Genomic DNA, 12795 nt, shown 5'->3' on the forward strand with positions numbered 1-12795 from the left:
CATTCTTATTTGTTCTTCCACAATGGACAACCTCACACTTGGCAGGGTTGAACTCCATCTGCCACTCCTCAGCCCCGCTCTGCATCATATCTAAGTCCCTCTGCAGCCGACAACAGCCCTCCTCACTATCCACACCTCCATCAATCTTCGTATCATCTGCAAATTTACTGACCCACCTTCTTCGACTCCCTCATCCAAGTCATTAATAAAAATTACAAACAGCAGAGGACCCAGAACTGATCCCTGCGGAACTCCACTTGTAACTGGGCTCCAGGCTGAATATTTACCATCTACCACCACTCTCTGACTTCGACCGGTTAGCCAGTTTTCTATCCAATTGGCCAAATTTCCCTCTATCCCATGCCTCCTGACTTTCCGCATAAGCCTACCATGGGGAACCTTATCAAATGCCTCATGTAATTGAATTTAATTTTTTTCAGCTTCAAATAACCTCTCTTGGTTTTAGTTAAATTTGTCTGCAGTTTTAAATTTAACTCCTTCAACTGAGGTCTCGTATTTTTAACAATTTTAAACTAAGCTTATGCCTGAAACGTCGATTCTCCTGTTCCTTGGATGCTGCCTGACCTGCTGCGCTTTTCCAGCCACACATTTTCAGCTCTAAACTAGCTTCTCCCTTTCTTAGGAGCAACTGCTTTATACATCAAACTTTAGCTAAGAAACCTGCTGAACTGCCCAAACTAAATCTAAACAAAAAAAAGCTTGCAAGTTATGAGTATTTCCCTAATAAAAAGAAAAGAAATACCAAATTTTCTATCTAAAAGTCTGTTTACTCTACTGCTTACTTTTTTCACCTGTAAACTCTCCCAGGAGTAGGTGAAGACTGCAGATGCTGGAGAGCAGAATTGAAAAGCGTGGTGCTGGAAAAGGCAGTATCCGAGGAGCAGGAAAGTTGACGTTTCAAGCATGAGCTCTTCATCAGGAATGAGGGGGTGTCCCAAGGCGGCTGAGAGATAAATTGGGGTGGGGGAGGGATGGGGCTGGAGGGAAAGTAGCTGGGAATGTGTTACTTAGAGGTAATGGGTCGGAGAGGAGGGTGGAGGGGGATAGGTGGGAAGGAAGATGGATGACAATTTAAGGGGGCGGTGCTGAGTTGGAAGTTTGGATCTGGGAAAAGGTGAGGGGAGGGCAAATGAGGAAACTGGTGAAATAGACATTGATCCCTTGTGATTGGAGGGTCCCAAGACGGAAGATGAGGCATTTTACCTCCAGGTGTCGGGTGGCTAGAGTTTGGTGGTGGAGGAGACCCAGGGCTTGCATGTACTTGGCAGAATGGAACGGGGAGTTAAAGTGTTTGACCCAGGGCGGTGGGGTTGTTTAGTGTGTGTCCGCCAGAGATGTTCTCTGAAATGTTCCGCAAGTTGGCATCCTGTCTCCCCAGTGTAGAGGAGACCACATCGTGATCAATGGACACAGTAGATGATATGTGTGGAAGTATAGGTAACTCTCCTTAAAAAGAATCCTTTGGGGCCTTGGACAGAGGTGAGGGGGGAGGTGTGGGCGCAGGTTTTGCACTTCTTGCGGTGGCAAGGGAACGTGCCGGGAGTGGTGGTGGGTTGGTGGGGGGCATGGACCTAACAAGGGAGTCACAGAGGGAATGGTCTCTGCTTAACTGTCATACCTATCAATCTTCCTTCCCACTTACCCGTTCACTGTCCTCTCCAACCTATCACCTCTACCTATTGCATTCCCAGCTACTTTCCCTCCAGCAGCCCACCCCCATTTATCTCTCGGCCCCCTTGGGCCACCTCCTCATTCCTGATGAAGAGATCATGCTTGAAACTTCGACTCTCCTGCTTCTCGCGTGCTGCCTGACCAGCTGTGCTTTTTCAGCATCACACTTTTCAACTGTAGTCTCCCAATGCAGACAAATTCCCATTAGCATCCAAAATCATCTATCTTAGATTGTTGTTTTAAAGACATCACTATCACTACAGAAATATATCTTTTGTCTTAAGAATATTCAATAATTATGTTTCTATCACCTTGTGAGGCGAGTGTTCAAAAAATTTGTGACCATTTGTTAGAAAAGCATTTGCCTTATCTCTGTCTTAAATGGATAGCCCCTTATCTTGAAGCAGTGATCCTAGTTCTAGTTTTTCACACAAGAGGAAGCATCCTTTCTGCATCCATCCTGTCAGAACCTCTCATGATTCTGTATGTTTTAATCAACTTCCTTCTTATTCTTCTAAAGTTCAGCAAATACAAGCCTAATCTGCTCAAACTTGCATTCTAGATATGCATTAATTATATCTTCATTGAACTGCTTCCAATGCATTTACATCCTTCTTTAAATAGGGAGAGCAATGCTGTACACGGTATTCCAGACATGGACTGGAAGACTGACATCTGTGATGTTGAGAACCTCAAGAGAAAGTTAAGATAGGCAATCCATTTTGGCAATTCTGAGTGTGGCTTCAAACACTTCAGTCTTGTCTTTTACGCCGATGTGCAGCATAACCTCCTTACCTCTGTATTTAATTCCCCTATAATAAACAATAATATTCTATTAGCTTTACTAAATATTTGCTCTACCTTTGTGCATTTTCTATGAGGACACCCAGATGTCTCTAGTTCAGAGCTCTGCAATCTCTCCACACTTAGAGAAGATGTTCTTTTTTTATTTTTCCTCTTCTAAGTTATTTATACATACATATAATAATTTGAAATTCCAGCCCTGATTCCTGTGTCACAGCATTCGCTAAACTCACTTGTTTTGAGTCAAATGTTTAATTTATTTTTCTGCTGTTACCTTGGAGTATTTAAGCAATGACCCAACCCTGACCACTATTTCATATATTTGCAGAACCAATCACTGGCAACTTGTGGTTGGAATAGAGTGCTGCCACCAGTCCTCTTTTGTATATTGAACTTAAGGATCTTTTTTGTTAACACTGGTAGTGGATGAAGTAATAGTAAGTCTTAACCAAGAAAACGTACTTGTCGTAACATCATATTGTAGATTATTGCACGATAACAATAGCTAAAAGTTGTATAAACTAATTGCACATAACCACTAAGATTAAGATGATGCATCTGACCCAAATGGAATTTCAAACTAGACTCCTCGATTCTCCACTTGACTATGTGGTATCATTAGATTGGGCAGAATGTAACGCCGTTTCCAACTGTTACCTTGTACAACACGTCAACAGCATCAGTCATGGTCTGGACACCAGCTTTCTGGGATGCACAAATTCACCATAACAACCCAGGACTGGACAGAAACATGCTGCAATGTGTACTCTTTTACTGTTGGATGAACAGTACTCCACCTTTGCCCAGCCATTACTCTTTTTCCCACTGTCTCTCCATTCCCATGTCACTTTTGTTCTACTCTGTTAAACGCATCCCCTCATGTGCTGCATTCTTATCACTTGGAGAAATTATGCTACACTTCACTCATTAACTTTGATTCAAAGCCTTATTGCTACAAAGACAAAGCAGCAAATATTTGCCCTGAGGTCCAGAAAGGAGTAAAGCTTGCCAAGTACATCCCTCTTAGATACAGTCATGTATCTGAAGGCACGTATTCCTCCGTAGAGTAGGACTTAATTGGGACTGAGCACTTAATTCCAATGACTTGTGCTTTTAATTAGATTCAAATGTATACAGATAGATTTCTCGACACCTGCAGATGGTTGACCTGCTTTTTAAGGTTGAGGAACTTAATTGCAAGAGTTTATCCCACCATTGAGATTCTGAATTTTTGACTGTTGCCTAATTAGGTTCCCCTGCCTGCCATTCTCTCCCCTTCCTCTGGGACCAGAAAATTCCAACCATGGTGTGGTTTGTATGACACAAAATAAATATTATTATTTTCATAACTCGAACTAAAATATATAAAAATGAATAGGAGCCAGTGCTTGTTTACAGTTAAAATCTTTGTAATCCACTCTAGCTTGGAATAATTTTACACAAAACAATCATTGAAAGTGAATTTATTTTTGCTTGAATTTGATGTCTGTTTGCTTTTTTAAAAATATTGATCGATCTCAACTAACATATTTTCTTCAACATATATCATAGTTGCCCGGATTTTTCTGCTGGGTCCACCTGCTTCAGGGAAGCATACTATTGTAAGTGCATTCTAACTTTAAATTATTTATTATAAAAAAAATTTTGTAATTAAGGGTGAATGCATTTTTAAAATAAAAATTAACTTCAGGTGGAGCAATGATAGCAATTAATATCCATATTTCTTAATATGTCAATATAAGCATTTGTATTCCAAGATTAAAGCTTCACTACCGAAAATGATTTGGGATAGAAGTGCTTTTCTTCATTCGTTCTTATGAAATTTGTCAAGCGGGCTTTTATAGAAATGTTTAATCAGCCTGTTCAGATGAGTTACAACACACCTCCAGAACAAGTCTTGAACCCAGGCCTTCTAACTCAGATAGGGATGCTATTACTGCATCACAAATCTCCAAGATTATTTTATATTCGTTGTAGCCGATTATTGACTTGATGGGAATATGATTGAAGGCATAGGCGCAGACAAGAGGATTCAAACTTGCGAGGGGAGACCTCTAATGAACTTTAAATCCATCACAATAACTATGATGATCAGTCAAATGACCAGTTTTTTTTACATCTTCCTGTTCTGGCATGTTAGGACATAACTCTGGGCCCTTTTAGGCCAGAGGGAGGGACGCTACTATGCTGCCACATCTTGAGTTTGATTGGTCTAACAGATTTTCATTGGTGTTCTCATTTTATCAGTATTGTAAGATTATTTAAATGGTAATTTTAGTTAATGGGTGTCAAATAATCAGTCAATTAATTAGTTAATTGATGCTCCTAGAAATTATTTTGGTCATTGTTCACTACAGTAGATCATTACCCACCTTTTCCTTGGGATCGCTATCTCCAACCTCATTCTTCTTCTTCTTCTCATATCTGTCCCTTTTCTAATGACACAGATAGCCTCCCACCTCTTCTATCTCTCAGCCAATCTGATCATCATAGTTATAGTTATCTCTCAGCCAAAGCATGTATTAACATGAGATTCAAGAGGTAAAGAAAGAGAAGAAAGAAATACAATAACTATCACTAGAAAACATTTTTATGGAAACTAATGTATGTTTCATGTAACTAGTGATATATCACAGGAGTCAGTGCTAGGTTTACAATTACTTACAACACAATGCGTATACTTTGGTGAGGAAAGTGAATCTACTCTAGCCAAGTTTGTGGATCATACAAAATGGATAGGAAGGCAAGTGGTGAGGATTATGTAAAGAGTCTGCAGTGGTATAAGTTATAGACAAAGCGAAAGTGAAGACTGCAGAGGCTGGAGAGACAGAGTGAAAACGTGTGGCGCTGGAAAAGCACAGCAGGTAAGGCAGTATCTGAGGAGCAGGAGAGTCGACGTTTTGGGCATAAGTCATTCATCAGGAATGCTGGAGGGGAAGGGGGCTGACAGAAAAATAGGAGGGTGAGGCTGGGGGGAAGGTAGCTGGGAAGGTGTTAGGTGGGGGTGTGATTGTCATAGGTCGGTGGGGGCAGTAGACAAGATAGGTGGGAAGAAAGATGGACAGGTGGGACAGGTCAAGAGGGCATTGCTGAGTTGGAGGGTTAGAACTGGGATGAGGTGGGGGAGGAGAGATTTAGAAACTAGTGAAGTTGATGTTGATTCCGTGTGGTTGAAGGGTCCCAAGCTTGGATTTGGCAGTGGAGGACCGCCAAGTCTTGCATGTCCTTGGTGGAGTGAGAGGGGAGTTAAAGTGGTCGACTACAGGGCGGTGGGGTTGTTGGGTGCATGTGTCCCAGAGATGTTCCCTGAAATGTTCCTTGACTTGGCAGGAAGAAGAATGCTTCATCTTCTGCCTTGGGACCTTTCAACCACATGGCATCAACGACAACTTCACTAGTTTCCAAATCTCCCCTTCCCCCACTTCATCCCAGATCCAACCTTCTAACTTGGCACAGTCCTCTTGACCTATCCCACCTGTCCATCTTCCTTCCCATCTATCCACGCCATCGTCTCCACCGACCTATCACAATCGCCCCCCACCTGCATCCACCTATCGCCTTCCCAACTACCTCCCTCCTACCCCTATATTTTGGGTTTATGCCCAAAATGTTGACTTTCCCACACCTCGGATGCTGCCTGACGAGCTGTGCTTTTCCAGTGCCATACTTTTTGACTCTAAGTTATAGACAAGTTAAATGAGTGGTCAGAAACTTGGCAGATAGAATGTAATTTGGGGGAAATGTGAGGTTATGCACTTTGCCAGAAGAATTGAGGAGCTGAATATTATTTAGTAAGTTTGCAGATGACACCAAAATTGGAGGCATTGTGGACAGTGAAGATAAATGTGAAGTGCTGCATTTAAAAAAGCACATCAGGGCAAGACTTATACACTTAATAGTCCTGGGGAGTGTTGCTGAACAAAGAGATCTTGGAGTGCAGATTCATAATTCCTTGAAAGTAGACAGAATAGTGAAGAAGGCGTTTGGTAAGCTTGCCTTAATTGGTCAGTGCATTGAGTATGCGAGTTGGAATGTCATGTTGTGGCTGTACAGGACATTGGTTAGGCCACTTTTGGAACACTGTATGCAGTCCTGATCTCCCTGCTATAGAAAGGATGGTTGTGAAACTTGAAAGGGTTCAGAAAAGATTTACAAGGATCTTGCCAGGGTTGGAGGTTTGAGCTATAGAGACAGGTTGGGGCTATTTTACCTGGACCGTCAGAGGCTGAGGGATGATCTTATAGAGATTTATAAAATCATGAGCGGCATGGATAGAGTGAATAGCCAAGGTCTATTAAACACTATTGTTTCTACTTCTAAAATCTATGTTCTTTTTTCTCATAATTCACATCTCATCTGAGCAGTCCTATCTCTGCACCAAACAACTCCAGATTCTCGGTGACTTCAGGCACCTCTAAAGTTTCCTCTCCCAATTACCAAAGAATATCTTGTCCAACTCACATCTATCATCAAATCGATTCCCTTCCCACCCACGAGCACCTTTCAACTGGGCCGAAAGCTGCTCCACTTACTAGTGCCAAATTTCCCAATCAGCACATTTTAAAACTTCTTTAGGCTCTCCAGTTAGCTAGATATTGCTGCTGTTGCTAATCTACATCTTAGCTGCCTTATCTCCACACCCTCATTAGAACTTGGTCAGTCTTACACACACATTATTCCATTTGGTATGTGGAGACTTCAGTAATAAGTTGTAAATTTGAACAAATCTAGAGTATGACTTGCATGGTGATTCAGTGACAGGCTTGTTAATGGATAGGTATATGGTAGATTCGGTTCAGAAGAGAAAAATGTAAAGTAGTTAATTTTGTGGGGAAAAGAACACTGAAAGACAATTTTTTAACAGGTTTTCTTTTACAGCTTGGAAGGGAAGAGAAAAGTAAAAATGGGTAGCATTTTTGCTGGAATAAAGAAAATTAAGCAGAATCTAATACATTTTTAAAATTATGATTGTTCACCTTTTCAGAAACAATGAAAAATACATTTCTAATAGCTGGTTCATTGATTAACTATTATCTTTACTGATGATCGTTAGTAGATGATGGGGCAGTAATTAGCCAGGTTGGATTTGTTCTGCATTTTGTGTACAGGACACACTTGGGCAATTTTTCTATATTGTCAGGTAGATGCCAGTGTTTAACTGTATTAAGAGTGCTTGGCCAGAGGAGTAGCAAGTTCTAGAGTACAAGTCTTTAGTACAATTGCCGGAATGTTATCAGGGCCCACAGCCTTTGTGGTATCCAATGCTTCCAACTGTTTCTTGATATCACATGGAATGATTCAAATTGACTGAAGACTGTTATTTGTAATGCTGGGGACCACTGGAGGAGGCCAAGATGGATTGCTGCGAACGCTTCAGCCTTATCTTTTGAACCGTATGTTGGACTCTTTCATCATTGAGGAAGGAAGTATTTGTGGAGCCTCCTCCACTAGTGAGTTGATTACTTATCCAGTACCATTTGTGACTGAATGTGGCAGGATTGCAGAGCTTAGATCCATTGTTTTGGGGTCGCTTAACTCTGCCTGTCACTTCCTTATGCTGTTTGGCATACAAGTAGTCCAGTTTGGTAGGTTCACCAGATTGACACCTCCTTTTTAGGTATGACCAATGCTGCACCCTCCATTGAACCAAGGTTGATCCCCTGGCTCAGTGGCACTGATTGAGTGGGTTCTATGCCGGTCCATGAGGTTGCTGTTGTCGAGGTGGATATCAGGTGGTCCATCCAGTATAATTTCTTTGTTGGGACTTCTCAGCAATTGATACATGTGGGGACGAGGTGGCCCTAGTGGTATTATTGTTGGACTGTTAATCCAGAGACCCAGGTAAAATTCTGGGGAACCGAGTTTGAATCCTGCTATGGCAGATGGTGGAATTTAAATCAAATAAAAATCTGGAATTAAGAGTCTAATGATGACCATAAATCCATTGTTGATTGTCAGAAAAACCCATCTGGTTCACCAATGCCCTTTAAGGAAGGAAACTGCCATCCTTCTCTAGCCTACATGTGACCTCAGACCCATTGCAATGTGCTTGACTCTTAACTAGCCTACGGGCAATTAAGGATGGGCAATAAATGCTGGCCTAGCCAGCGATGCTGTTATCCTGCAAATGAATAAAAAAACTGGGTAGCTTGCTAGGCCATTTCAGAGTCAACCATAGTACTATGTCTTCAGAGTCACATGTAGGCCAGACCAGGTAAGGATGGCAGATTTCTTTCCCTGAAGCGCATTAGTAGGCCAGTTGGGTTTTTCTGACAATGGTTTCATGGTCATCAGTAGCTTCTTATGTCCAGACCTTTATTTTATATTGAATTCAAATTCCACCATCTGCTGTATTCAAACTATGGCCCCTAGGACATTAGCTGAGTTTCTGAATTAATAACTTACTGATAATACCACTAGGCCATTGCCTCCCTAATGGTAATAGGTTTATATAACAGTTTTCTTTTTGCCTCAGTACAGGGTTTAAAGGCCAAGAAAAATAGAGCTAGAATTTTGTTTTTATTTTACATCCAAGGGTGATGTTTATTTAAACAAAGTTTGGACATTTCCTATATAACTGGTGTTTTGTATTACTCCTATTTTAGAATAGGGTCCGGATCCTGCTTTGGTAGATGGTGGAATTTAAATTCAATAAAAATCTAGAATTAAGAGCCTAATGATGACCATAAATCCATTGTTGATTGTCAGAAACATTACTCCTATTTTAGAGTATCTCTGTAGTATCGTACCATATATACTCATGTATAGGTCGATCTCATATATAAGTTGGCCCCATATTTTTGGGCCCAAAAAATCTTGTATTTTCCATATATTCTCATGTATTAGTTGACCATAGTTCTTCACAATCACAAATCAACATTTATGAGTCAGTGTGCCTACCCGTTGTACTTCGCTCAGTTTGCTTGTCTGTTGGCCAAACCGTTCCGTTCTGGGTCTTCCAGTCTGTCAGCTGTCACGCTGTGCTCCAGGTTTTCAGAATTACTGTAACGGTACGACAGTACAGGGTGACCGCTGTACCTGCAGAGTTGGTTTCCGTGGTTTCAGTTACCAGGTGGCTTACCACAACAATGGCCATAATTCTTTTTCCTTCTGTTGTTTATTATTTTATGTAGTGATCTGGCTCTTGTTTGTCCATTTTTGACTCAAACGAAGCATGAATTTCATCTCTTCGAAAACAATACTCGTGTATTAGTCGAGCTCTTTTTAAATTTCAGCTTAAAAAAACCTATCTTCAAAATTTGACCTATACGCAAGTATATACGGTTATTCCAAAAGCCTGAAAAATCTCTGGTAATATTCCCAGTGTATAAGACTTTGCATTTTCCTTTCTTTAGGCCAAATTGCTATGTGACAAGATCAATACAAATGTTCTTACTTTGGACAACATGTTAGCAAATGGAAAATCTGAAGTCGCTAACATAATTCACAGATTAAACAACAGAAATAAGGTACAGTAACACTACTTAAGATGTTGTTTTGTGATAAATTGCTTGTAGTCATTTTAAGTATGTATATAGAGTCATACAGCATAGCCCTTTGGTCCAACTAGTCCATGCTGACCATAATCTCAAACTAAAATTAGTCCCACCTGCCTGCACTTGGCCCATATCCCTCCAAGCATTTCTTCTTCATGTACATTATCCAAATGTCATTTAAATGTTGTAACTGTACCCACATCCACCACTTCCTCTGGATGTTCATGCCATACATGAACTACTCTGTAAAAAAAATTGCCCTTCGTGTTTTATTTAAATCTTTCTCCTCTCAGCTTAAAAACATGCTCCCAGACTTGAAATCCCCAACTGTAGGGTAAACAATATGCCATTCACCTTAACTGTACCCCTCATGATTTTATAAACTTCTATAAGGTCACCTCTCAACCTCCTACGCTCTAGTAAAAAATGTTCCAGCCTATCCAGCCTCTCCTTATAACTCAAACCATTCATTCCTGGCAACGTCCTGGTAAATCTCTTATGAAACCCTCTCCAGCTTAATAACATCCTTCCTATAACAGGGCGATCAAACCTAGACACAGTACTTCAGAAGAGGTCTCACCTGTACAACCTCAACATAACGTCCCCCAACTCCTATACTCAAATATCTGAGCAATGAAGGCTGGCTCATGTTTTCAAATAGTAGATGTTAGAAATTGGTGACTGCAACAGAGAAGCTGATTATATGTTTTCTTGCACATGCTGGAATAATTTAAAGTAAAGTGGATTTTCAAATTTAAATGACTAATGGGAAATATATTCTCTTCGATGTTTTTGCTCAATTTTTCTTGAAGGTGATAACGAGACGCATGGTTTTATTAGCACTCGTAATTTCTGACATACCATCTGTGGCTGCTTTTAATACATAGTCAGAAAGAATGTGAGCTGTTTGACCTTCAGGATTGTCACAAGTGAACAAGAATCCTGACTTGATGGGCCACAGATGCATTTGTTCTTGTTAGGTGTTAGTTGCAAATTCTGTCTTGTATCCTTCAGCTTCTCCTTGCTTTCCGCAGGAATGCTGATTACAATTGTAACACTCTGACCAGTTCATGGGTTATGAGTCAACTTGCATTTGGCAACACGTAATGTTTGCAGAGATATGGAAGCAGTCACTTAGATTATTCTCTTGGCTAAACGGAGTGCTCCTCCTGTAGTTTGTGGCTATATTGTGATATTGACATTGCTGTTTTTAACATACATTATACCCAATCCTGTTTCAATTGAGGGAGTTTAGTCTTATTTCATTTTTTAAATAAATATTGCCCATTTAAATTTATTTTAAGAATTACTCTCGTGTGGAAGTGGATAAAAATGAGTGGGGTTACTCAATGCTAATTAAAGGAATAAAACTCTGCTCAAGGGAGATAATAGCTCTGGAAAAATGATTATAATGCAGCTCCTTAAAGAGCAACAGGGGCATTAATTATATTCTTAGTACACTACTCTTGACTTGAAAAAATGTAATTGTGAGTCAGGCTTAATGATACCCTTTCCTGGGCTTTAAAGTTTTGGATGTCCAATACTTTTCGAACATTAATTTTGACTATGGAGAGGAAAGGGACCGTTCAGTACAGGAGTTAAATCAGGTTTGATGTAGAGAAAGAATCTTTTCAGAAATAATGATTTAAAAGAGGAAGAGCTAATTTACAAGTCCTTCAAAGTTGATTACTTCAACAAGAACTTGCATTACATTACAAAGAAAATGTCTTAAGGGAAAATGCTTCACAAAGACATAAACAAAAATATTAACATGTTAATATACTGGGCAGATAATTATACTGTTTCTGGGTGCATTCATGCATTATCTTGATGGACATTCCTATGGCTAACTAACACTTCAGATTTAAATTTAACTATTTTATAATTTGAGATATATATTACATTAATAATTTATTCAAAAATTAAAACATAATATTCACAATATGGTATTGTGAAAGTGATCTGCAGAGTTGCCCTTTTTATGCATATCTTTCCAGACATACATGTACAACCATTTTATTGTTCTGTATGGCCATGGCATTTAATTAAACCCTTTTGAACGAATTGTGTGAATAAGTTTGGGAAGATTGTAGGTGAACAGCAGATTCTGCAGGAAATGAGCCTTGTATTCTTCCTAGACATGTTTAGACTGTCAGTGACTTTAGCGAGTTTTGAGAAGATTTTGTTTTTTATATGCTTTTGGTTTTTCTACACATTTCTGTAAGTTGACAGGCTGCAATGGTTAGTGTCACTGAATGCACTAAAAATACCATCAATCTTGATCTATGAAAGACAAATGATCTATTTTCAGTGGGACCAATATAATTTGATCTTTTCTGTTCCTAAGGGCTGAATTCCACTTTTTTGTTTCTGTTGACTCTGTCAAGTTTCATGGAGGTTATCGCTCTCTGAGACCTAATGAATTTTCTCATGTTAGTATCCCAAACTCGTCTCATTAACTAACTATTCCATCACTGTGGTGGCGTTCTTGTCTGTTGCTAGCCTGAGTTTACCACTTACTTTACCCAGAATTTGCCACTACTGTGATATGTGCAATGGATCAGTACCCTCATACTGGTACCATTTTAGAAGGCTGTTATGCAGCAGGGCAAACAATGTCAGTCTGAACTGCCCTGCACAGTTTGTGGACAGGATTATATAGAGGAGGATTCTCCTCTTTCTGTGTGAGCAGCAGGTGAAGCCATGACACCTGATCCTGTGAGCCTGGTCCAATGTTGTCATCCCATTACCATTCTGTCTCAGTTATCTGGAGAAATACCCAAAATATGGGAAAGAGGTAAGT

The 12795-nt window shown here is 40.1% G+C and overlaps 1 protein-coding gene across 3 annotated transcripts in view; it reads left to right on the plus strand.

Annotated features, from left to right (window-relative positions):
• The window catches only part of ak8 (adenylate kinase 8), a 178116-nt gene that overhangs the window by 14788 nt on the left and 150533 nt on the right, over positions 1–12795 (plus strand). For 2 of the 3 annotated variants that reach the window (XM_043720309.1, XM_043720310.1), the window contains exons 3-4: positions 4048–4097; positions 9852–9965. In XM_043720309.1, coding sequence (XP_043576244.1) covers positions 4048–4097; positions 9852–9965 — 164 coding nt within the window. Of the gene's footprint in view, positions 1–4047; positions 4098–9851; positions 9966–12795 lie in introns of those variants that run through there. The other variant, XM_043720311.1, reaches the window with a different exon arrangement.

The sequence above is a fragment of the Chiloscyllium plagiosum genome, chromosome 30 (genome assembly GCF_004010195.1).
Source record: "Chiloscyllium plagiosum isolate BGI_BamShark_2017 chromosome 30, ASM401019v2, whole genome shotgun sequence".
Classification (NCBI taxonomy): Eukaryota; Metazoa; Chordata; class Chondrichthyes; order Orectolobiformes; family Hemiscylliidae; genus Chiloscyllium; species Chiloscyllium plagiosum.